Source organism: Nicotiana sylvestris, chromosome 10 (assembly GCF_000393655.2).
Source record: "Nicotiana sylvestris chromosome 10, ASM39365v2, whole genome shotgun sequence".
Lineage (NCBI taxonomy): Eukaryota > Viridiplantae > Streptophyta > Magnoliopsida > Solanales > Solanaceae > Nicotiana > Nicotiana sylvestris.
In genome coordinates, this window is record NC_091066.1 from 139,029,769 (window position 1) to 139,053,247 (window position 23,479).

The window sequence follows — 23,479 nt, forward strand, 5'->3', positions numbered from 1 at the left end:
AATGTATTTTTCTAAAAGCATCTTGCCTACATTTATTTTCTATTTTTTTGTTAAAATTCTCTTGCATAATTTTACGCCATTGAATTACTTTTAATATTTTACAAGAATTTTCGGATATTAATTTTCGCATGATTGTTCGACTACATAATGAGGATTCATATATTTTACTGGGAAGATTATGAGAAAATGCCACAAGCAGACACATGAAAATCTAATAATGAATAAAAAATGTCCAGGTTTGTCCAAATATGTTTTGCTTGAGTCGTTAGTGTTGATGAGCAATCTAATCTTAGCAAAGACTAGTAATAGAAGTCAATTTTACATAACTAGTGCAATGCAAGTGAGGAGAAACTAGTTATATTAAAAGTGAGAAGCCCAAAGCTTAAAAGCCAAATTACATAACTACCCTTCTAAATAATAATTTAAATATTCTAAAAAAAAAAAAAATTAAAACTAAAATAAACTTAAGTGATGTGTCCGTAACTATTGAAATGAACCGGCACCACTTCAGTTTTTGCTTCCACTTAACATAACCCTAATTCCGATTGATTGATTCTCCATAATTCAAATATCCTTCGTATCCTTTATTAACAATCACAATCCTTAGAGAAAAAAACTAACACCTACACTGTTGAACACATGGACACCTTTGTTAGTGACTTGGCGTAATTTAGACTTTAACAAGTTGCATTTACTTGCACATATAGGAGAATGGTTGCAAAGTGTTTGGAAGGTTTTGGAAGTAACGAACACCCGACAAAGAGATTCGTCAATATTTGGCCGCTTTCTCTGTTTAACCAAAAAAGGGATTTCGGCCAAAGCTTATTTTAGAAGAACTCGGGCTACTGATAACCAAATAAAAATAGGAATAATCGATAAATAATAGCTGAATATAAAACAAAGTGAATTAATATATTCCAATGATATTTTGTACCCTTACAAATGATCAGTCTTCTCCTTTTATAGCTATCTCTAGGTAATACGTTTTGTTTCTACCATAATAGAGCCATTATTGACAATTAATGGCATTTAATGTAACGTTATAATTGGTAATCATATTTGATTCAATACAGATTCCCTAACGTTTTCCGTATTTAATGCCTGGCAATACATATCTATACCTTTTTTGCTATCAGATTCATTCTCTTCAATCATAAAGAGGTTCGAACATCTATCTTTCTTGTTTTTCCTGAATATCTGCCCGTGCCTGTTGAAACTCGTGACTCTTTGATTATTCTTTGCCAACCATCATCCTTTGACCAATCCACATGTCATGACGTGTCATCTTACAATCAATTCCATATATGAACTTAATTTTTCCCAATACAGATAGTCCCCCCACTTGTCATTTATTCATCAATAAAATATTTGGGAAGTGGATCTCATTAAAGCGGGAATTTTTGCCGCTATTAATTCTTCTCTGAAACTGACGCTTCATTTGTCACTTCCATTTAATGTCCGTGACACATGGCATCTCCTGGTTGGTTCTGCAATTTTTCAGCATCTTTTAAGGCTTTTTTACGGCTTCACCAATTACGAAATGATAGTTCTCATCATGACGTTTCCATCATTGCACTTTTTCCTTTGACGGTTGCTTCTGACTATAAATATAACTTTTCACCTTTGTCTTTTTCACAAAAGGTTTAGAATATTCAATTCTCGTTTTCTTCTTCCTCGTACTACTATGTCTTCTTCAAACCCTAACCCTCGGAGAGTCCCCATCGTTGATAACCTTCCTTTTGCTCCTATTAGAAGTAGGAGAGGAGGAAGACTTCGTAGTTTAGGATATTCATCTTCATGAGGTCCTTCTATTCCTTCAACGAGTTCTACTCCACCTTCTAGAACCAGAGGTTCTCTTTTTCAAAGATCTTCATCTAGAAATAAAGAACCTACTGAACCTCTACGTGAACCTTTAGTAGATGAAATTGTTCCTGATGAACTATCTTTTTACAATGATAGAGAGTCCATCAGAAACCAAGTTTCTTCTATGTCTTCATTAGACCGTGCTGATATTTACTCGACTCAGATCACTGAATGTTTGATTTCAGTGGTTCGTAGAGATTGCCTTTGGAGTCATGATTTCCCCATTATAATTCCCAATGCAAACCAAAGAATTACTTCTTATTTGACTGGGTTTTCGTTCGTATATACATACCCATTCACGTTGAATTTCAAACTTGCTATTGACCCTGTTATCATCGAATTCTGTCGCTTTTTCGATGTTTGCTTAAGACAAATTGGCCCTATCGTGTGGAGGGCTGTTGCTTGTTTGAGGCATTTGGCCAACATGGCTGGCATACCTTTTACTTTCTTCCATTTAATCCATCTTTATTCTCCCAAACTCTTTCGTCAAGGAATCTTTACTTTAGTAGCGAGAAGCAAAAGAGTTCTGGTCAGCCCAGAGGATGATAAGGACCGTGACTGGTATGCCAAGTTTGTTGCTGCCCCGCCTGTTAGTTTAGTGGGTCAAGAGAATGTTCCCTTTCCTGAGAAGTGGAATTTTGCACGTGAGTTTTCTTTTTTTTATAACTTTCTCATACCTTTTTCTCAATTTTGATGGTTGTCATTTTAATTTCCTCTTCTTTTTCAGCTACCATGGGAATTGTTGATGAGATTCCCAATTTTTGTGGTTGGGTAGAAAAGCTGTTAAGTGTTGCTCCAATGGATGGCAGATCCTGGAAAAACCTTTCTCATCGGTTTGGTTGGAAAGTGAGAACTCACGGTAAGTGTTTTTCTTTTTACACCTTTTGCATTTCTGTTTACTTCTTTCCTTAGAAATTACTTTGACCCTTCTTTTTGTCAGGGTTTCCCATTCGAGGCATAAGTGCTGAGGCCGTCGTAGCTTCCAGAATTTCTTTGGAAAGAGCCCAAGAAATAATTTTGGGTTCTTCATCGAAAAGGAAAGCTTCTGTCGACCAAGATTCTGAAGAAGAAGAAGAGGAACAAGACGGGGTGTTCTTTGATAAAAAGGCCATAAGCTAGAAGACACATTATTTCAGATGATGAAACATCTCCCCCATTCTGTTTCTTTAACCGAGCCTGTTGAAGCCACCTTGGTGATCTCTTATGATGACACTCCTGCGGCTGCTCGTGTTTCTGTTGATCAGCTATTTGCTCGTGGGTTTGATGACGAAAATTTGGGCCTAGTTTCCGAGGGAGTGCCCCTTGCCTCATTTTCCATTCCTACTCCTGTGGTATCTTCTTTACCAGTTGTGACTGCTGCTGTTGCTACTCCGCCCCAAGCTGTTTTGACTGCTTCCCCAGTTCCTCTTACAACTGTTCATTACACTGAAGCTGGTTCCTCAAGTGGAGGTGGAACTTTGAAGCAAGTTATCATCAAGGTTCCTACCGATGGTAACCTTTTGAGAAAATCAAGTTGGACTGATGTGTGGTTGAAACCTCTGATTGGACCAGTTGAGAGATCCAAGCTTGAGAGACACAACTCTTTGACTTTGATAAATGACATAGTGCATTCATCTTTAAAGGTATCCCTTTTTATACTTTATTACACTCTTCTTCTATTAGGGTTCTTACCTCTCTTTTTCTTTTTTAGATCAATCTAATTGGCACAGAAATGATGAAGAGGGTTTCTCACACGGACCAGTTAATGCATGATTATCAAACTGAAGCAGACAACTAGAGGGAACAATATGAAAGACTTCAAATTTATATGGAAGTGTTAGAAGAGAACAAGTGCACCTTAGAGCAGCAATTGAGGGTTTTGACTTCAGAATTGACAGTTAAGAAGGCTTCCTCGAATCAAGCTGATAAGGATAAGAATATTTTTGAAACATTTTTTTCTGAACAACTTTCCAAGGCCAGTGAAGAAAACAGAGCGTTGGAAGGCTTTGCTGAGTGAGAAATAAGCTTATGCTGGTGAACTTGTACAAACGCTTACTCAGACCCAAGAATATCTCCGTAAGTCTTCTTATAAGATCAGTTTATTAGAAAGTTCTTCGCTCCTTTGCAAGCTTCTCATGATTCTTCCTTGGTTGAGAATGAAAAACTTAAAAACGAGATTGATCAATGGGAAAAAGATTACGAAATTCTTGAGGACAAGACTGCAATTGAAGTGAGTTGGGCATTATTGAACACTCGCCATGATACCCTTGTGGAAGCTAGCCAAGAGGGCTTTAACTTGGAGGCTGAATTAGCTAAGATAAAAGAAACTATTGAAAAGACTCAGCAAGGCCAAGATTTTTCCTCTCCCATGGCTGATACGCCTGAGCATATTGAAGATGATATGGGTATGGTCAATGCTCCAACTCCTTCAAGCCAACGCGAACCTTCTGCTGCTGGTGACCCTACTCTAGATCCTTCTTCAGCTCCTCAGTGACAAGTTTATGATATGTGACTCCTTTTTTTTCTTTTGGTGGAATGTGGTTTTAACCCTCGGTCCCATTTGGGGGTTTAGTTTTGGAAACAACAAGTCCCCAGATTTTTTTGGGGCGTTTTGTATAAATGACCAATAGTTAATGACTAAGTTCATACTTAGTCTAGACTTTTCAACATTAAGAAGTTTTCCATTTTGACTTAGTTATTCTGAGCTTCTGTTTTACTAATTTTTGCCTTTATATTCAAGGACTTGTTAAATAATTTGCACTTTTATTTCATAAAATGCTTTCTTAATTTCATGAATGTTTGAATCAAACATAAATTTTATAAAAGAGGACCCTTTTATATTCTACACTTAATGAAGAAGACGTCTCAACTTCATAATGGTGCAAATGTACGACAAGAGAAATAGGAACACATATGTTTCTTGAAATAACTTTGATAAAGTTTTTATTTGAACTTTGTCAATAACATCTTACATGCATTTAAATAACTTCTATAACTTTTTCGTAACTGTTTTTTGTACAACAGATTTCAAAAAAGAAAATAAAATACGAGGTTTTTATTTATAACCCATTTCTATACATTGCCTTTAACCTAACTATGATAAGGTTTTCTTTGGCTTTATGTTATTGGCTCGTATCTTTGCTCTGCACTGACTCATTCAATGAGTGGACTTTTCGGACCTTGACTTGAACTTTGATTATATCTCAATCTTCTTTGCCTTCTTTACATATATGTCTATGTATTTATATAGTCCCCCAAATGTTTGAGCTTTGAAGTATGAAGTCTCGAGCACTTGATTGCTCCTCTCATTTGGTCCATTTCTTGAAAAGGAAAAAACATACGGGACTCGGAGGTGCGATTATAGATGAAGACTGCTTAACCCGTCTGAATTTCTATCAGAGTAGTTGTAACCCTAGACGGGGAATTTATATTCTTCCACGTGCCTTGCAGGTCGTGATTCATCATTTATTACGGGTTAGCTTTTTGCCTATCATCTAAAATCGTTAGTAAAATTTTAACAATTCAAAAATAAAATTTTAAAATGAGGATATATGACCGTGGGTACTCCTTAGAAATAGTATCTCTTCAGGTAAACGACATTCCAATATGAAGGTAATATCTTGCCATCCATTGCTTCCAGCTCATATGCTCCTTTTCCTGCGATACCGTGAATCTTGTAAGGTCCTTCCCAAGTTGGACTTAATTTCCCTCCGTTAGCGGCTCTCGTGGATTGAAAAACTTTCTTGAGTACGAAGTCTCCAATCTTGAAGTATTTTAAGCGAGCTTTCCGATTATAATATCGTTCCATGACTTGTTTTTGTGCTGCCATTCTTATTAATGCAGCTTCCCTTTTTCCTTCAAGTAGATCAAGGTTTATTCACATTTCTTCTTCATTGGATTCCTCAGTCGATTGCGTATACCAATGAGAATGGTATACGCAATTGGTATACCAATGAGGCTTCAACTCCCCTATCTCCCCTATCTCAACTGGAATTAAGGCTTCAACTCTGTATACCAATGAGAACGGTGTTTCACCCGTACTTGTTTTTACTGTTGTGCGATACGCCCATAAAACACCAGGCATCAACTTTGGCCAATTGCCTTTGGATTCTTCCAATCGTTTCTTCAAATTGTTGACAATGATTTTATTTGTTGATTCAACTTGTCCATTACCCACAAGATGGTAAGGCGTTGAGGTAATCCTTTTAATCTGCCAACTTTGAAAAAATTCTGTGATTTGTGCGCCTATAAATTGCGGGCCATTATCATACACGATTTCCTTTGGTACACCGAATCGACATATAATATTTCGCCAAATGAAATCTCTGACTTCCTTTCCTTGTACCTATTTAAAAGCATGTGCTTCCACCCATTTGGTACAGTAATTAGTGAGTACTAGCAGAAAGTTTACCTTGCCTTTTGCTTGTGGTAGCGGACCCACAATGTCCATCCCCCATTTCATAAAAGGCCATGGTGCAATGATCGGATGTAGCAACTCTGCAGGTCTATGCATATTGTTACCGTGTCTTTGACACTTATCACATTTAGCCACAAAATTTTCTGCTTCTTCTTCCATTTTGGGCCAATAATAGCCTACTCTAATCATGGTTTTTACTAATGATCTTCCTCCTACGTGATTTCCACAATGCCCCTCATGTATTTCTTTCATTACATATTCTGTTTGAGAAGGCCCGAGGCATCTTGCTAAGGGACCTTCTGTCACGACCCGGATTTCCCACCATCGGGTGTCGTGATGGCGCCTACTATCGGAGCTAGGCAAGCCAAATATTTAAAACACCTTTCTTGCTTTCTTTCAAACAATATAATAAACGAGACAAAATTTAAGCGGAAGACTTTAAATCTAAAGCAACTGAAAACCAAAAGTGCGGAAGATTAATACACATCACTACCCAAAGTCTGATGTCACTAGCTCACGGACTACTACAGAATACTACAAACAATGTCTGAAAGGAAATACATCATGTTTGTCTGATACAAGATGAACAAACGAAAAACATGGAAAGGGACTTCGGCCTGCGAACGCCAGCTAGGCTACCTCGAGAGTCCCTGGACTGAAGATAGCTCCCAGAAGTCCTACTGCTGTGGTCCGTAAGCTGCTCCCTGATCTGTGCACAAAAATGCACAGAGTGTAGCATCAGCACAACCGACCCCATGTGCTGGTAAGTGCCTGGCCTAACCCCGGCGAAGTAGTGACGAGGCTAAATAGGACCTACCACAATTAACCTGTACAGATATATATACAAGTGCAAGAAAAAAAACAATAACAAGGTAATACAAAGTAAAGCTAGGAGGGGACATGCTATCGGGGAGTAACAGGTAAAAATGAAATATCGAAAATAAGCAGAAGAGACTCCGGTTCCCATGATATATATATGTATATATATAAGTGGACGGCGTGCCACACGATCCCATAATATCATATATAAGTGGACGGCGTGCCACACGATCCCATAATATCATATATAAGTGGTCGGCGTGCCACACGATCCCATAATATCATATATAAGTGGACGGCGTGCCACACGATTCCATAATATCATATATAAGTGGACGGCGTGCCACACGATCCCATAATATCATATATAAGTGGACGGCGTGCCACACGATCCCATAATATCATATATAAGTGGACGGCATGCCACACGATCCCATAATATAGTTCATAATATCTGACTTCATATAGTAGACCCCTTCAGGGGAGAATAACAACTCAATACCTTTAACCCGGCAAGGGTACAGCTAACAACCCAAAATATTCCGACAAGGAAGAATATATATATCAATCTACACATCCCGACAAGGGAGTATTCACAACACATTCTCCTTTTTAAATCCATTCTTCCTCAACTAACACATTCATGTTCGAGCTAACGCTCCAAAAGTACACCAATCACAATTTTACCTCAACCGTTCACATTATATGAAACTCATCAAATAAACAAGGAGCTTGTGTCACATTATTCGAATTAAAAGCAATCAAGACTCACGGTCATGCTAGACTCCGGTGCATAGATAACCGTCACCATGCCTATACACCGTACTCCACATTAGCAAGTAGCAAATATCATCCTAATCCTATTCCCTCAAGCCAAAGTTAGAACAAACACTTACCTCGAATGCTCCAAACTCAACTCACGCTTCTAGTATAGCTTTACCTCTTGATTCCACCACCAATCCGCTCGAATCTAGTCATAAGTTACTTAATCACATTAATAATTACTAAATGAATCATCCCCAATGCATGAAAATAGATTTTTCAAGGTTTTTCCCAAAAAGGTCAAAAATACCCCCGGACCCACGTGGTCGAAACTCGAGGTTCGGACCAAAACCCGGTTACCCATTCCCCCATGAATCCAAATATATGATTTGTTTTTAAATCGGACCCCAAATTGAGGTCCAACTTCTCAATTTGTAGAAAACCTAGGTTCTACCCAAAACACCCAATTTTCCCCATGAAAATCTTTGATTTGAAGTTGAAATTATGTTAAAAGATGTTAAGGAATAAAGAAATTAAGTTAGAAATCACTTACCAATCGTTTTGGGGAAGAAAAGTTGTTGGGAAAATCGCCTCTTAGGTTTTGGGTTTTTGAAAAGTGAAAAATGACTGAGATTTTCTTAACTTGTATACCTTTCTGAGGACATGGCGCGGACCGCACAAAAATGTGTTACGGCCGCGCCGAGTGGGAGAAAAATTGGGGCTTCTCTGAACCCTTCCAGCACGGACCGCACTGTTTTGGTGCGCGGCCGCGCTGGTTAACCTGAAACCCTAGCCCTCAGACTCAGCCACGCGAACCGCACAAAAATGCATCGCGGACGCGCGGCTCCAGCGCGGACTGCACGGAAATGACCGCGGCCGCGCTGGTGTCTGCAACACCTGAACCTGCATTTTCTTAAGTCCAAGACCTCCCGGGCCCCATTCAAAACTCACCCGAGCCCTCGGGGCTCCAAACCAAACATGCACACAACCTTAAAAACATCTTACGGACTTACTCGTGCGATCAAATCGCCAAAATAACATCATATACATAGGATCAAGCCTCAAACACATGATTTTCTTTCTTCAACTTTCATAACTCAAATTCTCCATTTTTAGTCCGAAACACGTCATATGACGTCCGTTTTTAGCCAAACTTTACAGATAGTGCTTAACACATATTTAAGACTTGTACCGGGCGTCGGAACCAAAATACGAGCCCGATACCTATATTTTCTAACTCCTTTTCATTTCAAATTTTCATATCAAATTTCAGAAAAACAATTTCTTTCAAAAATTCATTTCTCGGGCTTGGGACCTCAGAATTTGATTCCGGGCACACGCCCAAGTCCCATATTTTTCTACGGACCCTCCGGGACCGTCGAATCACAGGTCCGGGTCCGTTTACCCAAAATATTGACCGAAGTCAACATTATGCATATTAATACCAAAATTCATCAAATTTTTCACAAAATCCGCATATTCTAACATAAAAACTTTCCGGCTACGCGCCCGAACTGCGCATGCAAATCGAGGCGACTAAAAGCGAGACTTTCAAGGCCTCGGGAGCACAGAACAAGGAAGAATTACGGTGATGACCCCTTGGGTCGTCACATTCTCCACCTCTAAAACAACCGTTCGTCCTCGAACGGACAAAAGAAAGAAGTACCTGAGTCGGGAAATAAATGAGGATAACGGCTCCGCATATCGGACTCGGACTGCCAGGTCGATGCCTCAGGAGGCTGACCTCTCCACTGAACACGCACCGAAGGAAAACTCTTCGACCTCAACTGTCGAACCTGCCGGTCTAGAATAGCCACCAGCTCCTCCTCATATGACAGATCCTTGTCCAATTGGACAGTGCTGAAATCTAACACGTGCGATGGATCTCCGCGATACTTCCGGAGCATAGATACATGAAACACAGGATGCACAACTGACAAGCTAGGTGGCAAGGCAAGTCTATAAGCCACCTCTCCCACACGATCAAGAATCTCAAATGGACCGATGAACCTAGGGCTGAGCTTGCCCTTCTTCCCAAATCTCATCACGCCCTTCATAGGCGATACACGGAGCAATACCCGCTCACCAACCATGAAAGCAACATCTCTGACCTTGCGGTCTACATAACTCTTCTGTCTGGACTGAGCTGTACGAAGTCTATCCTGAATAATCCTGACCTTGTCTAAGGCTTCCTGAACCAGATCCGTACCCAATAATCGAGCCTCTCCCGGCTCAAACTATCCAACTGGAGACCGACATCACCTACCATACAACGCCTCATACGGAGCCATCTGAATGCTGGACTGGTAGCTGTTGTTGTAGGCGAACTCTGCTAAAGGCAGAAACTGGTCCCACGAGCCTCCAAAATCAATGACACAGGCTCGGAGCATGTCCTCAAAAATCTGAATAGTCCTCTCGGACTGACCGTCCGTTTGGGGATGAAATGCTATACTCAACTCAACCTAGGTGCCCAACTCTTGCTGAACCGCTCTCCAAAAATGCGAGGTAAACTGCGTACCCCGATCCGAAATGATAGATAGCGGCACCCCATGAAGGCGAACAATCTCCCTGATATAAATCTCGGCTAACCTTTCGGACGAATAGGTGGCTGCAACAGGAACAAAATGCGCTGACTTGGTCAGCCTATCAACAATGACCCAAACTGCATCAAACTTTTTCCGAGTCATCGGAAGTCCAGTAACGAAATCCATCGTAATCCTCTCCCACTTCCACTCGGGAAGTGCAATCCTCTGAAATAGACCACCAGGTCTTTGATGCTCGTACTTAACCTGCTGACAATTCAAAAACTGAGCCACATGCACAACGATGTCTTTCTTCATCTTACGCTACCAATAGTGCTACCTCAGATCCTGATACATCTTCGCGGCGCCCGGGTGAATAGAATACCGAGAATTGTGGGCCTCCGCTAAGATCAATTCTTGAATCCCATCAACATTGGGCACACAAACTCGCCCCTGCATCTCAATACACCATCATCATCTAAGGTTACTTTCTTGGCACCTCCACGCTGCACCGTATCTCTCAAGACACACAAATGGGGATCCTCAAACTGCCGCTCACGGATACGCTCTAATAGTGAGGAACGAGCATCCGTGCAAGCTAACACTCTGCTAGGCTCAGAAATATCCAACCTCACAAGATGATTGGCCAAGGCCTGAACATCCAAAGCAAGCGATCTCTGGCTGACTGGAATATAAGCAAGACTACCCATGCTGGCGGACTTCCTGCTCAATGCATCGGCCACCATATTGGCCTTCCCCGGGTGGTATAAGATAGTAACATCATAATCTTTTAGCAACTCTAACCACCTCCTCTGCCTCAAATTCAACTCTTTCTGCTTGAACAGATACTGAAGACTCTTGTGATCAGTGTAAACCTCACACGTCACGCCATATAAGTAATGCCTCCAGATCTTCAAGGCATGAACAATGGCTGCCAACTCGAGATCATGAACCGGATAATTCTTCTCGTGGATCTTCAACTGCCTCGAAGCATAAGCAATGACTTTGCCTTCCTGCATCAACACTGCACCAAGCCCAATACGAGACGCATCACAATAGATCGTATATGGCCCTGAACCTGTGGGCAAAACCAATACGGGTGCCGTAGTCAGAGCCATCTTGAGCTTCTGAAAGCTCGCCTCACACTCGTCCGACCACCTGAACTGGACACCCTTCTGGGTCAATCTAGGGGCTGCAATGGATGAAAACCCCTCCACAAACCGACGGTAGTAACCTGCTAACCCCAGGAAACTCCGAATATCCGTAGCTGAAGCTGGTCGAGGCCAGTTCTTGACTACCTCTATCTTCTTCGGGTCTACCTGAATACCTGCTGCTGATACGACATGACCCAGGAATGCGACCGAACTCAACCAAAACTCGCACTTTGAGAACTTAGCATACAACTGACTATCCTTTAGGGTCTGAAGGACCACTCTGAGGTGCTGCTCATGCTCCTCCTGACTGCGGGAGTATATAAGAATATCGTCAATGAAGACTATCACGAACAAGTCCAAATAAGGTCTGAACACTCGGTTCATCAACTCCATGAACGCTGCTGGGGCATTAGTCAATCCAAATGACATGACCAAAAACTCATAGTGCCCATACCGAGTGCGAAATGCTGTCTTAGGGACATCAGACGCCCTAATCCTCAGCTGGTGGTAGCCAGATCTCAAATCTATCTTTGAAAACACCCTCGCACCCTGAAGCTGGTCGAATAAATCGTCGATCCTCGGCAGTGGATACTTATTCTTAATTGTAACCTTGTTCAATTGCCGGTAATCGATGCACATTCTCATCGAACCATCCTTTTTCTTAACAAACAACACCGGCGCACCCCAAGGCGAAACACTGGGTCTAATGAAACCTTTCTCAAGCAAATCCTGTAGTTGTTCCTTTAACTCTTTCAACTCCGGCGGGGCCATACGATATGGAGGGATAGAAATGGGCTGAGTGCCCGGGGCCAAATCAATACAAAAGTCGATATCCCTGTCAGGCGGCATACCCGGCAAGTCTGAAGGGAAAACCTCAGGAAACTCCTGAACAACGGGCACAGAATCAATAGAAGGGGCCTCCGCGCTAGAATCACGAACATACGCCAAGTAGTCCAAACATCCCTTCTCGACCATACGCCGAGCTTTCACATACGAGATAACACTGCGGGTACAATGACCAGAAGTCCCTCTCCACTCTAAACGGGGTAAATTCGGTAAGGCTAATGTCACGGTCTTGGCATGGCAATCCAAGATAGCATGGTACGGGGATAACCAATCCATCCCCAATATAACATCAAAGTCGACCATGTCCAAAAGCAACAAATCAACACGGGTGTCAAGACCCCCAAACACTACGATACAAGAACGATGAACTTGGTCGACCACAATAGAATCACCCACCGGTGTTGACATATAAACAGGAATACTCAAAGAGTCACTAGGCATAACCAAATAGGGTGCAAAATAGGACGACACATATGAATACGTAGATCCGGGATCAAATAGCACAAAAGCATCCCTATCACAGACCAGAATAATACCTGTAATCACACCATCTGATGACTCAGCTTCTGGCTTGGCTGGCAAAGCATAACAATGGGGCTGGGCCCCACCTTCCTGAATCATATCCCTGGGACGATCTGCTACTGGTTGACCCCTACCTCTAGCGGTCTGAGCTCCACCTCTAAGACCTCTACCTCCACCTCTATGTCCTCTACCCCCGCCTCTAGCTGGCTGGGCAGGCTGTGGGGCAACTGGTGCCTGGATCATCGGGCGAGGACCCTGCTGCTACGAGCTACTGGAAGCTCGAGGGCAATATCTGGCAATGTGACTCACATCGCCGCAAGTATAACAAGCCCTCGGCTGCTGAGAATAACGAAGTGGTGGTGCACTGATAGGTGCTGATGGTGAACTGAAGAGCTGCTGGTCAGAATACTGCGGCTGAGAACCACGACCACCTGGTGTACCATGAGAAGCCTGGAGAGCTGACTGAAAGGGCCTCGAAGGATGGCCTCTACCATAAGAATCCCTACCTCTAGACGAGGTACCACTGAATCTACCCGAATGACGGGGCCTCTTATCAGACCCATGACCACCTCCCTGAGCAAGTGCCATCTCTATCCGGCGGGCACCATCTGCCGCCTCCTGAAATGAAATCTCACTACCGGCACTCATGGCCATCTGAACACGGATCGGCTGGGCCAACCCATCAATAAACCTCCGCACCCTCTCTCTATCGGTGGGGAGTATCACAATGGCATGACGAGCAAGATCAATGAACCGGGTCTCATACTGGGTGACCGTCATAGGACCCTACTGGAGACGCTCAAACTGCCTGCGAAGAGCATCTCGCTGAGTAACTGGAAGAAACTTCTCCAGAAATAACTCTGAAAACTGATCCCAGGTCAATGATGGCGACCCTGCTGGCCTGGCTAAACAGAAATCCCTCCACCAAGTCTTGGCGGATCCTGCCAGGCGAAAAGTGGCGAAGTCGACCCCATTGGTCTCTACAATGCCCATAGTCCGTAGAACCTCATGACAGCTGAATATGAAATCCTGAGCATCCTCTGAGGGGGTGCCACTATATGTGGTTGTGAAGAGCTTTGTGAAACGATCAAGCCTCCACAAAGCATCCGCGGACATAGACACACCATCGCTGGACTGAGCCGCAATACCTGGCTGGGCTGCCACAGCTGGCTGAACTGCTGGAACCTGAGCCTGAGGAGCTACCGGCTCTAGAGTACGAGTATCGGGAGTCTGAATTCCTCCCCTAGCCTGAGATATGGCTGGAGCTACGGGAAGCAAACCCGCTCTAGAAATGCCCTCCATAAAGCCTACCAGTCGGACCAAAGCGTCCTGAAGCACTGGAGTGGCTATAAAACCCTCTGGGACCTGAGCTGGGCCCACTGGAACAGTTGGGGCCGGAACCTCCTACTCAAAATCGACCTGAGGCTCCGTCGCTGGAAATGCTGCTCGGGGCTGAGCTCTGCCCCGGCCAAGGCCTCGCCCTCTGCCGCTAATAGGGGCTGCTGCTGGGGGCTCAGGCTGTTGCGCGGTAGAAGAGGAAGCACGTGTCCTCGCCATCTGCGAAAGAACAGAGTGGAAAGACAATCAGTACTTGAGAAACAGAATCGCACGACAAGAATGAACAAAGTGAAGTTTTCCTAACTCAGTAGCCTCTGCGGGATAAATACAGACGTCTCCGTACCGATCCCTCAGACTCTACTGAGCTTTTCCGTGAGTTGTGAGACCTAAGTAACCTAGTGCTCTGATACCAACTTGTCACGACCCAAATTTCCCACCATCGGGTGTCGTGATGGTGCCTACTATCGGAGCTAGGCAAGCCAAATATTTAAAACACCTTTCCTGCTTTCTTTCAAACAATATAATAAACGAGACAAAATTTAAGCGGAGGACTTTAAATCTAAAGCAACTGAAAACCAAAAGTGCGGAAGTTTAATACACATCACTACCCAAGGTCTGCTGTCACTAGCTCACGGACTACTACAAAATACTACAAACAATGTCTGAAAGGAAATACATCATGTTTGTCTGATACAAGATGAACAAACGAAAAACATGGAAAGGGACTTCGGCTAGCGAGCGCTAGCTAGGCTACCTCAAGAGTCCCTGGACTGAAGATAGCTCCCAGAAGTCCTACTACTGTGGTCTGTAAGCTGCTCCCTGATCTGTGCACAAAAATGCACAGAGTGTAGCATCAGCACAACCGACTCCATGTGCTAGTAAGTGCCTGACCTAACCCCGATGAAGTAGTGACCAGGCTAAACATGACCTACCATAATTAACCTGCACAGATATATATACAAGTGCAAGAAAAAAAACAATAAGAAGATAATACAAAGTAAATCTAGGAGGGGACATGCTATCGGGGAGTAATAGGTAAAAATGAAATATCGGAAATAAGCAGAAGAGACTCCGGTTCCCATGATATATATATATATATATATATATAAGTGGACGGCGTATATATATATATATATATATATATATATATAAGTGGACGACGTGCCACACGATCCCATAATATCATATATAAGTGGACGGCGTGCCACACGATCCCATAATATCATATATAAGTGGACGACGTGCCACACGATCCCATAATATCATATATAAGTGGACGGCGTGCCACACAATCCCATAATATCATATATAAGTGGACGGCGTGCCACACGATCCCATAAATATATAAGTGGACGACGTGCCACACGATCCCATAATATCATATATAAGTGGACGACGTGCCACACAATCCCATAATATCATATATAAGTGGACGGCGTGCCACACGATCCCATAAATATATAAGTGGACGACGTGCCACACGATCCCATAATATCATATATAAGTGGACGACGTGCCACACGATCCCATAATATCATATATAAGTGGACGGCGTGCCACACTATCCCATAATATAGTTCATAATATCTGACTTCATATAGTAGACCCATTCAGGGGAGAATAACAACTCAATACCTTTAACCCGGCAAGGGTACAACTAACAACCCAAAATATCCCGACAAGGGAGAATATATATATCAGTCTACACATCCCGGCAAGGGAGTATTCACAACACATTCTCCTTTTTAAATCCATTCTTCCTCAACTAACACATTCATGTTCGAGCTAACGCTCCAAAAGTACACCAATCACAATTTTACCTCAACCGTTCAACATTATATGAAACTCATCAAATAAACAAGGAGCTTGTGTCACATTATTCGAATTAAAAGCAATCAAGACTCACGGTCATGCTAGACTCCGGTGCATAGATAACCGTCATCATGCCTATACACCGTACTCCACATTAGCAAGTAGCAAATATCATCCTAATCCTATTCCCTCAAGTCAAAGTTAGAACAAACACTTACCTCGAATGCTCCAAGCTCAACTCACGCTTCTAGTATAGCTTTACCTCTTGATTCCACCACCAATCCGCTCGAATCTAGTCATAAGTTACTTAATCATATTAATAATTACTAAATGAATCATCCCCAATGCATGAAAATAGATTTTTTCAAGGTTTTTCCCAAAAAGGTCAAAAAAACCCCTGGACCCACGTGGTCGAAACTCGAGGTTCGGATCAAAACCCGGTTACTCATTCCCCCATGAATCCAAATATATGATTTGTTTTTAAATCGGACCCCAAATTGAGGTCCAACTTCTCAATTTGTAGAAAACCTAGGTTCTACCCAAAACACCCAATTTTCCCCATGAAAATCTTTGATTTGAAGTTGAAATTATGTTAAAAGATGTTAAGGAATAAATAAATTAAGTTAGAAATCACTTACCAATCGTTTTGGGGAAGAAAAGTTGTTGGGAAAATCGCCTCTTAGGTTTTGGGTTTTTGAAAAGTGAAAAATGACTGAGGTTTTCCGAACTTGTATACCTTTCTGAGGACATGGCGCGGACCACACAAAAATGTGTTGCGGCCGCACCGAGTGGGAGAAAAATTGGGGCTTCTTTGAACCCTTCCAGCGCGGACCGCACTGTTTTGGTGCGCGGCCGCGCTGGTTAACCTAAAACCCTAGCCCTCAGAATCAGCCACGCGGACCGCACAAAAATGCATCCCGGCCGCGTGGCTCCAGCGCGGACCGCGCGGAAATGACCGCGGCCACGCTGGTGTCTGCAACACCTGAACCTGCATTTTCTTAAGTCCAAGACCTCCCGGGCCCCATTCAAAACTCACCCGAGCCCTCGGGGCTCCAAACCAAACATGCACACAACCTTAAAAATATCTTACGGACTTACTCGTGCGATCAAATCGCCAAAATAACATCATATACATAGGATCAAGCCTCAAACACATGATTTTCTTTCTTCAACTTTCATAACTCAAATTCTCCATTTTTAGTCCGAAACACGTCATATGACGTCCGTTTTTAGCCAAACTTTACAGATAGTGCTTAACACATATTTAAGACTTGTACCGGGCGTCGGAACCAAAATACGAGCCCGATACCTATATTTTCTAACTCCTTTTCATTTCAAATTTTCATATCAAATTTCAGAAAATAATTTCTTTCAAAAATTCATTTCTCGGGCTTGGGACCTCGGAATTTGATTCCGGGCACACGCCCAAGTCCCATATTTTCCTACGGACCCTCCGGGACCGTCGAATCACAGGTCCGAGTCCGTTTACCCAAAATGTTGACCGAAGTCAACATTATGCATATTAATACCAAAATTCGTCAATTGTTTTACAAAATCCGCATATTCTAACATAAAAACTTTCCGGCTACGCGCCCAAATTGCGCATGCAAATCAAGGCAAATAAAAGCGAGGTTTTCAAGGCCTCGTGAGCACGGAACAAGGAAGAATTACGGTGATGCCCCTTGGGTCGTCACACCTTCGAACATTTTTAGATAATGATTGCCTTGCTTTAAACATTACCGAGTAGCCTTTTTACGAAGCGCGTGAGCCTTTTTCTTGTCTTCAGGCACGGTCCCATACTGCAAAAAAGTGAGAATATCGTTCCTCCAATCCCAGGTTAAGTTCTTGAAATTTACCTCATTTTTTTCTGGATCGAGTACTGAATAAAACAAATGAATTACAGAAGCATTTTCATTACTCGTCACGTCTGCCACAGATGCGAGATTGGATAGGGCATCTGCCTCGACATTTTCCTCTCTTGGTATCTGCGCAACTTTCCAGGTTTGGAATTGCCTAATCAAATCACGTGCCTTCTCTAAGTACTACTGCATTTGTGCTTCCCTGGCTGTATAAGTCCCCAGCATTTTATTAACTACGAGTTGCGAATCACTTTTGATTACGATCTGATTAGTGCCAAGTTCACGTGCTAGTTCTAAACCTGCAATCACAGCTTCATACTCTGCCTCATTGTTAGTTATAGGATGACATTTTATGGCTTGTCGAATGGTTTCACCCGTAGGTGGTACCAAAACAATTCCTAAACCAGCCCCCTTCACATTTGATGAGCCATCAGTAAATAAGGTCCAAGTTCCTGGATTAGACCCGTTGAACACTTGTAGTTCTTTTTCAGCTTCTAGTCGTATCCCTTGGCTAAAATTAGCCAAAAAATCTGCTAACACCTGAAATTTTATTGCGGTTCTAGGTTGATATATGATGTCGTATTCACTCAATTCTATGGCACACTTAGCTAACCTACCTGATAACTCATGTTTATGTAATATACTACGCAATGGATAAACAGTTACTATAGAAATAGGATGGCCTTGAAAATAAGGCCATAGCTTTCTAGATGCCATGATTAATGCAAGTGCAAGTTTTTCTAGATGAGGATACCATGTCTCCGCATCTAATAATGATTTGCTAACATAATAGATTGGAGACTGTTTACCTTGGTTTTCACGAACTAAAACAACACTCACCGTTACTTCTGAAATAGCTAGATAGATAAAAAACCTTACCCTATCCTTTGGTTTTGCAAGCAACGGTGGATTTGACAAGTATGCCTTCAGGTTTTTGAGTGCTTGTTGACATTCCTCGGACCATTCGAACTGATCTTGCTTTTTAAGAACTAAAAAGAATTTAAAACTTTTTTCTGATGACTTGGAAATAAATCTTCCCAAGGCTGCAATTCTTCCCGTTAATCTCTGCACCTCTTTCTTACTTGTAAGCATGTCAGGAATTTCTTCAATGGCTTTAATCTGTGCGGGATTTACTTCAATACCACGATTAGAAATAAGAAAACCCAAAATCTTACCAGATAAAACGCCAAATGCACATTTCTCGGGATTTAGCTTCATATTGAATTTTCGTAAGATCTGAAATGTATCAGACAAGTGCGATATATGATCCCCTGATTGTTGAGATTTGACAAGCATATCATCTATGTAGACTTCCATAGTTTTTCCTAAATATTCCTGGAATATTTTGGTCACTAACCTTTGATACATGGCACCAACATTTTTTGAGGCCAAAGGGCATTACTTTATAAAAGTAAGTCCCCCTGTCTGTTATAAATGAAGTTTTTTCTTCATCTTTGGGATCCATTTTGACCTGATTATACCCTGAATACACATCTAAAAAGCTTAACAATTCATGTCCTGCAGTAGCATCAATTAGTTGAACTTATATGTAGTAACGGAAAAGAATCTTTAGGACAAACTTTGTTAAGGTCAGTGTAGTCTACACAAACTCGCCATTTGCCATTATTTTTTGGTACTACTATAGTATTGGCTAACCAATTAGGATACTTTACCTCACGGATAGACCCAATTTTTAATAGTTTTTGAACCTCATCTTGAATCACCTGATTTTTGAAAGACCCCTTCTTTCTCTTCTTTTGTTTGATAGGTGGATACGATGGATCTTCATTTAACTTGTAAGTCATTACTTCCGGGGGTATTCCTGTCATATCTGAATGGGACCAAGCAAAGCAATCCATGTTAGTTTTCAAAAATTCAATCAACTTACCTTTCATGTCGTGTCTTAAGTTGGCCCCAATGTAGACTTTCCTTTCAGGACATTGTGTAAATAATTCTACAGCCTCCAGTTCTTCAACCGTTGTTTTGATATTTTTATTTTCTTCGAGTTCTTGAATGGAATCGGGCCTTGAGTCCACACCTGCTCGCCCTTATTCAGTTGAGGCTTGTGTCGTGGTATCCTCAACTGGATTCTATAATTGCTACTTTTCTTCATTTTTCGTAGTTGAATCTGTTATAGAGTTGATGCTCCTGGATGTCTGTTGATCCCCACAGATTTGACGTATTCCCCATGGTGATGGAAATTTAATAACTTGATGTAAGGTAGACAGAACAACATCCATTTCGTGGATCCACGGTCTCCCAAGAATCATATTGTAAGCCATTTCCATCTCTACCACCTGAAATTTCGTATCTTTGACAACCCCTTATGCGAATGTTGTAAGTATTACCTCCCCTTTTGTCACAACGCTTGAATTGTCAAAGCCAGACAAAGTATGTGCCTTAGGTACTAGCTTATCTTCACCTTGCATCTCATTTAATACTCTTAGCAAAATTATGTTCACGGAACTGCCTGAATCAATCAAAACTCGTTTCACCTTAGCATCATGTACAAGTAGAGAGATTACCAGTGCATCATTGTGTGGAGTTAACACGCCATCCGCATCTGCATCATTAAATGTAATACTTTCTTCCTCCAAAACATGTCGGACCCGCTTCCCATGTGTAACTGTAACTTTAGAAATTTTATTGGCCACCGTATATGTCACGCCATTAATTTCTTTGCCCCCGCTTATAACATTAACGGTCCTTTTCGGAGAAGGAGGTTTAGGGGGCTCCTGCCTGTTCTTCATGTATGATTGCTTACCTCTTTCACTAAATAGTTCGGTAAAATACCCTTGCTTTAATAGTTGGTCAACTTCTCCGTGTAGCAATCTACAATCAGCCGTTTTATGACAATGATCGTTGTGAAACTCGCACCAGTGATCAAGATTACACTTATTTGGATTTGATCTCATTTTCTTTGGCCATCGCACCTTATCACCCATGCTTCTTAATATTTCCACTAACTCTGAAGTGCTGACATTAAAATTGTAACCGCCAAATCTTGCCTTCAAGCTTCTATGATCATCTCGTGTCTCTCGTGTGTTTTGACCGTTCCCAAGCCTCGATGATGAACCCGACTCTCTATTTCTCGATCTATGATCATGCCTTGAATTGTCCTACTTTGATCGTGAGTCTTTTCTGTTGGGTCCATGTATGGTTCGTATCTATTTTTACCGGACCTTTTGTCGGTTTCTGCACGTCTCAAACTCACATTCTCCTCTTTTTGAGATCGGGAGATGGTATCTTCTTCTATCCTTAGCTTCGTGATGTATCTGTTGTAAACATCATTCCGGGTTGTTGCTGGAAATTCACGCAGACTTTCCTTGAGTCGTCTCGTGGCTTCTAATCTTTTCTCATTCAAATTACTAGCAAAATCCATAGCTGCCCAGTTATCAGGTACGCGTGGTAATGTCATCCTTTCACGCTGAAACCTATCCATGAACTCTCTAAGCAGTTCGGAATCTCCTTGCTTTATTTTGAAAATATTTTCCATTATTTTTTCGACCTTTTGAGCTCCCAAATGCGCTTTGATGAATGAATCTGCAAGCTCAGCAAAAGAATTTATAGAATTTTCGGGTAAGAGAGAATACCATGTTAATGCTCCCTTGGCGAGTGTTTCACCGAATTTCTTGACCAAAAATGATTCAATTTCTTGTATGGTTAAATCGTTGCCTTTCACACCAGTTGTGAGTGCAGACACGTGGATCAGTTGTGCCATCATATTTTGGAATATCGGGCATTTTGAACTTCTTCGGAATCGGCATAGGAGCAACACTGGGCTTCCATGGTTGTTGTGAATATTTATCTATGTCTATTCCTTTGATTACAGATGGTACTCGTGGTATTTGCTCTATGCGATCGCTTTGCTCCTTGAGCTGCTTCTGCAAGGTTAGAACTAAGTTTTGTAAATCAGAATTAACTATGTTACCTGGTTCGCCATCACGAGACTCGCTGAGAGTTCCACCAGTGCCTGAATTAACGAGCCCAGAACGTGGGTTTTTGAAAGTATTGTGATTCGGAGTTGGTGTTGGTGGCGCAACTGACAACTAGCTAGTAAAAGCCCGGAGAGCATTACTGACTTGTTGAGCAATTAGATTCTTCAGAGCATCATCGAGTGCTTGTTCGTTCGCAACTCTGCCATTTTGAATTGCCTCAGATCTGTGTTGGTTCGCAACCCCGTTATTTGCTTCAGAGCCATCTGGAGTTCTCTCTCGTGACTGTCGTTGCGAATCACGCGGTGAGGGAGTGGGGTCCTGTCATCCGCATCATTCACTTGATGTTGAGGATCTTGGAGTGGTAAATTGTGTTGGTTATTGTCGTTGACATTCGACATGGTAAGTTTTTTGATGAAAGAATTGACTTAGAAAGCAAACAATTATGAGATTCCCGATAACAGAACTAATTTGTTTAACCAAAAATCGGGATTTCGGCCAAAACTTATTTTAGAAGAACTCGGGCTATTGATAACCAAATAGAAATAGGAATAATCGATAAATAATAGCTGAATATAAAGCAAAGTGAATCAATATATTCCAATGATATTTCGTTCCCTTATAAATGATCAGTCTTCTCCTTTTATAGCTATCTCTAGGTAATACGTTTTGTTTCTACCATAATAGAACCATTATTGACAATTAATGACATTTAATATAACGTTATAATTGGTAATCATATTTGATTCAATACAGATTCCCTAACGTTTTCCGTATTTTATGCCTGACAATACATAGCTATACCTTTTTTGCTATCAGATTCATTCTCTTCAATCATAAAGAGGTTCGAGCATCTATCTTTCTTGTTTTTCCTGAATATCTGCCCATGCCTCTTTGATTATTCTTTGCCAACCATCATCCTTTGACCAGTCCACATGTCATGACGTGGCATCTTACAATCAATTCCATATATGAACTTAATTTTTCCCAATACATTCTTGCTCTTTTTTTTGTGACTTTTTCTGGGCAGAGATATTAATTGGAACCAAAACTTCAAACTAAACTTTAGGTAAGAGATTACATTTTCTTTGATGTTTAGTTTTTTTAAAGAAAGATTATGCCATCTTCATTCTTCTAATCCAATTTTAGATCATTGGGTAACTTAATTAACAGAACAAATGAAAAAGTGAAATTGACAAAACCGTAAATATATTTAAAAGTCGTGAAACATGTTCAAACAACATCTAGAACTCTACGGAAGAAAATTTAAAGGAAAGGAAACGAGGGAAAATGTAAAGATTCTAAATAATTAATGCATTATGATAAATTCTTTGAAAATATCGAGGGAATTGGTGAAAATCCAATAGAAAAGTCAGCGTATACTTTAACATGAAAGTTGTATCGAAAATTATCTAATCAAATTTAACCTGATAAAAGAATTATCAAAATTTAAAAGTAATTAAAGTTTGAGATGATAAAAATAAGAAGATAAAATATATCCTGATATTTTATAAAGTTAAGTATGAAAGATGTACATATACCAGAAGTAAATACGTTGTCTTTGGAAATATAAAAATACCACACTCCAACATAACACATTTATAGCTACGAAATCTCAGCTACAAATCTAAATTTCGTGGCTAGTACCTAA

General features: G+C 41.4%; 1 protein-coding gene across 1 annotated transcript; it reads right to left on the bottom strand.

The window, feature by feature from the left end:
* Positions 1-19,992: 19,992 nt before the first annotated feature.
* On the bottom strand, positions 19,993-21,614 carry LOC138880030 (uncharacterized). The gene is made up of 3 exons (XM_070159682.1): positions 21,076-21,614; positions 20,242-20,725; positions 19,993-20,190 (listed from the first exon to the last, which is right to left on the bottom strand). Exons 1-3 carry the CDS (start codon positions 21,612-21,614, stop codon positions 19,993-19,995), a joined length of 1,221 nt encoding a protein of 406 aa, XP_070015783.1.
* Between the last annotated feature and the right edge of the window lie 1,865 nt (positions 21,615-23,479).

What these genes read in the sequence shown, in the direction of transcription:
- LOC138880030 (XM_070159682.1), bottom strand. Translation starts at nt 21,614, where the DNA reads ATGGCACAACTGATCCACGTGTCTGCACTCACAACTGGTGTGAAAGGC. An exon ending in CGTGCAGAAACCGACAAAAG is followed by an intron (nt 20,726 to 21,075) that starts GTCCGGTAAAAA and finishes GGCTGATTGTAG; the next exon opens with ATTGCTACACGGAGAAGTTG. An exon ending in GCGTTGTGACAAAAGGGGAG is followed by an intron (nt 20,191 to 20,241) that starts GTAATACTTACA and finishes ACGAAATTTCAG; the next exon opens with GTGGTAGAGATGGAAATGGC.